Genomic DNA, 1,842 nt, shown 5'->3' with positions numbered 1-1,842 from the left:
CGAGGCCAGCTTCCAACGCCGGGACTCCGCGCGCAATCAGCTGCCCAGGACCTTACCAGCTGTGCCGGGAGCCTCGTCCCGCTTCCAACGCCGCCGCCGTCGTCGTCGCCTGGCCTCGAGCTCCGAGAACACGAGCTGCGCCCGTCTCGAGTTGGGGGTGGGACACTGTCGAGCCTCGGCCCGCACCGCGTCTCCCGCTCCCCCAGAGGGAACTCTCCGCCGACGGAAGCTAGCGTCCCTCAGACACGGCCTGCCGCGCCCCCCGGCTCAGCCCTCGACAGCCACAAGCGGCGGCGGCTGCGGCCGGGGTGCGGAACGGCTGCGCCATGACGGCCGAGAGCGGGCCGCCGCCGCCGCCCCAGCCTGAGGCGCTGACGGCCGTGAAGGAAGAGCGCGCCGAAGCGGCTCCCGGGGCCGGGGCCGGGGTCCCTGCCGAGGCGGCGGGCCGTGGCGCAGGCGGGCGGCGGCGCAAGCGCCCTCTGCAGCGCGGGAAGCCGCCCTACAGTTACATCGCGCTCATCGCCATGGCCATCGCGCACGCGCCCGAGCGCCGCCTCACACTCGGCGGCATCTACAAGTTCATCACCGAGCGCTTCCCCTTCTACCGCGACAACCCCAAAAAGTGGCAGAACAGCATCCGCCACAATCTCACGCTCAACGACTGCTTCCTCAAGATTCCGCGCGAGGCCGGCCGCCCAGGCAAAGGCAACTATTGGGCGCTCGACCCCAACGCCGAGGACATGTTCGAGAGCGGCAGCTTCCTGCGCCGCCGCAAGCGCTTCAAGCGCTCCGACCTGTCCACCTACCCGGCCTACATGCACGACGCGGCCGCCGCCGCCGCTGCTGCCGCTGCAGCAGCCGCTGCAGCCATCTTCCCGGGCGCCATGCCCGCCGCGCGCCCGCCCTACCCGGGCGCCGTCTATGCTGGCTACGCGCCGCCATCGCTCGCCGCGCCGCCCCCGGTCTACTATCCGGCCGCGTCGCCAGGCCAGTGCCGCGTCTTTGGCCTAGTTCCCGAGCGACCACTCAGCCCAGATCTGGGCCCGACGCCGCCGTCGGGGCCAGGCGGCTCCTGCGCCTTTGCCTCCGCCGGCACCCCGTCCGCTACTACCACCAGCTACCAGGCTGCTGGTTGCTCCGGGGTCCGGCCTGCCAACCCCTCGGCCTATGCGGCCGCCTACACTGGCCCCGAAGGCGCGTACCCACAGGGAGCAGGCAGTGCGCTCTTCCCCGCGACTGGCCGCCTGGCGGGACCTGCTTCGCCCCCCGCGGGTGGCAGCAGCGGGGCCGTGGAGACCGCAGTGGACTTCTATGGGCGCTCCTCACCTGGCCAGTTCGGAGCACTAGGGCCCTGCTACAGTCATGGGGGGCAGCTTGGCGGGGGCAGTGGAGGCGCCTATCACGCCCGCCATGCAGCGGCCTATCCCGGTGGGGTGGATCGGTTTGTGTCGGCGATGTGAACCAAGAGTGAGGGACCTGAGCTCATAGATACCTCGCAGTCACGAACTCACTTTCCCAGAGGCCCGAATGAGGCCGGGACTGGAGCAAGGACCCGAACTGGCAGGAGCCAGAAAGGCACCGCCCCTGGGCGCACCGCACTTCCACAGCCGGGTTGCTTTGTTCAGCGGGACGTGAGGAGAGGCGGCTCCAGCCTCCAGCGGGTGAACAGCCCAAGGAACCCTCGATGGGACAAAGCCGTGTAAGACCAGCCTTTTGCCTTTGCGATAGAAGGGAAGCTTGCAGCCTCTACAGCGCCCCGGGCTCCAGATCATGGAAATTGTGTGGCCTCCCACCTGCTCGGGTTGCTCGAAACAGGCCTTTTGACACTTCAGCCCCTCGTGC

The 1,842-nt window shown here is 69.8% G+C and overlaps 1 protein-coding gene across 1 annotated transcript; it reads left to right on the top strand.

Moving 5' to 3' along the window:
* Window positions 1-302: 302 nt before the first annotated feature.
* Window positions 303-1,555, top strand: FOXE1 (forkhead box E1). Its single transcript, XM_004581180.3, has one exon. The coding sequence runs from the start codon at window positions 327-329 to the stop codon at window positions 1,458-1,460; it is 1,134 nt and encodes a 377-aa protein (XP_004581237.3). The 5' UTR covers window positions 303-326; the 3' UTR covers window positions 1,461-1,555.
* Window positions 1,556-1,842: the final 287 nt, after the last annotated feature.

Source organism: Ochotona princeps, chromosome 14 (genome assembly GCF_030435755.1).
Source record: "Ochotona princeps isolate mOchPri1 chromosome 14, mOchPri1.hap1, whole genome shotgun sequence".
Taxonomy (NCBI): domain Eukaryota; kingdom Metazoa; phylum Chordata; class Mammalia; order Lagomorpha; family Ochotonidae; genus Ochotona; species Ochotona princeps.
The sequence above is the reverse complement of the archived record's forward strand: the minus strand, read 5'-3'. Positions and strand labels throughout refer to the sequence as shown.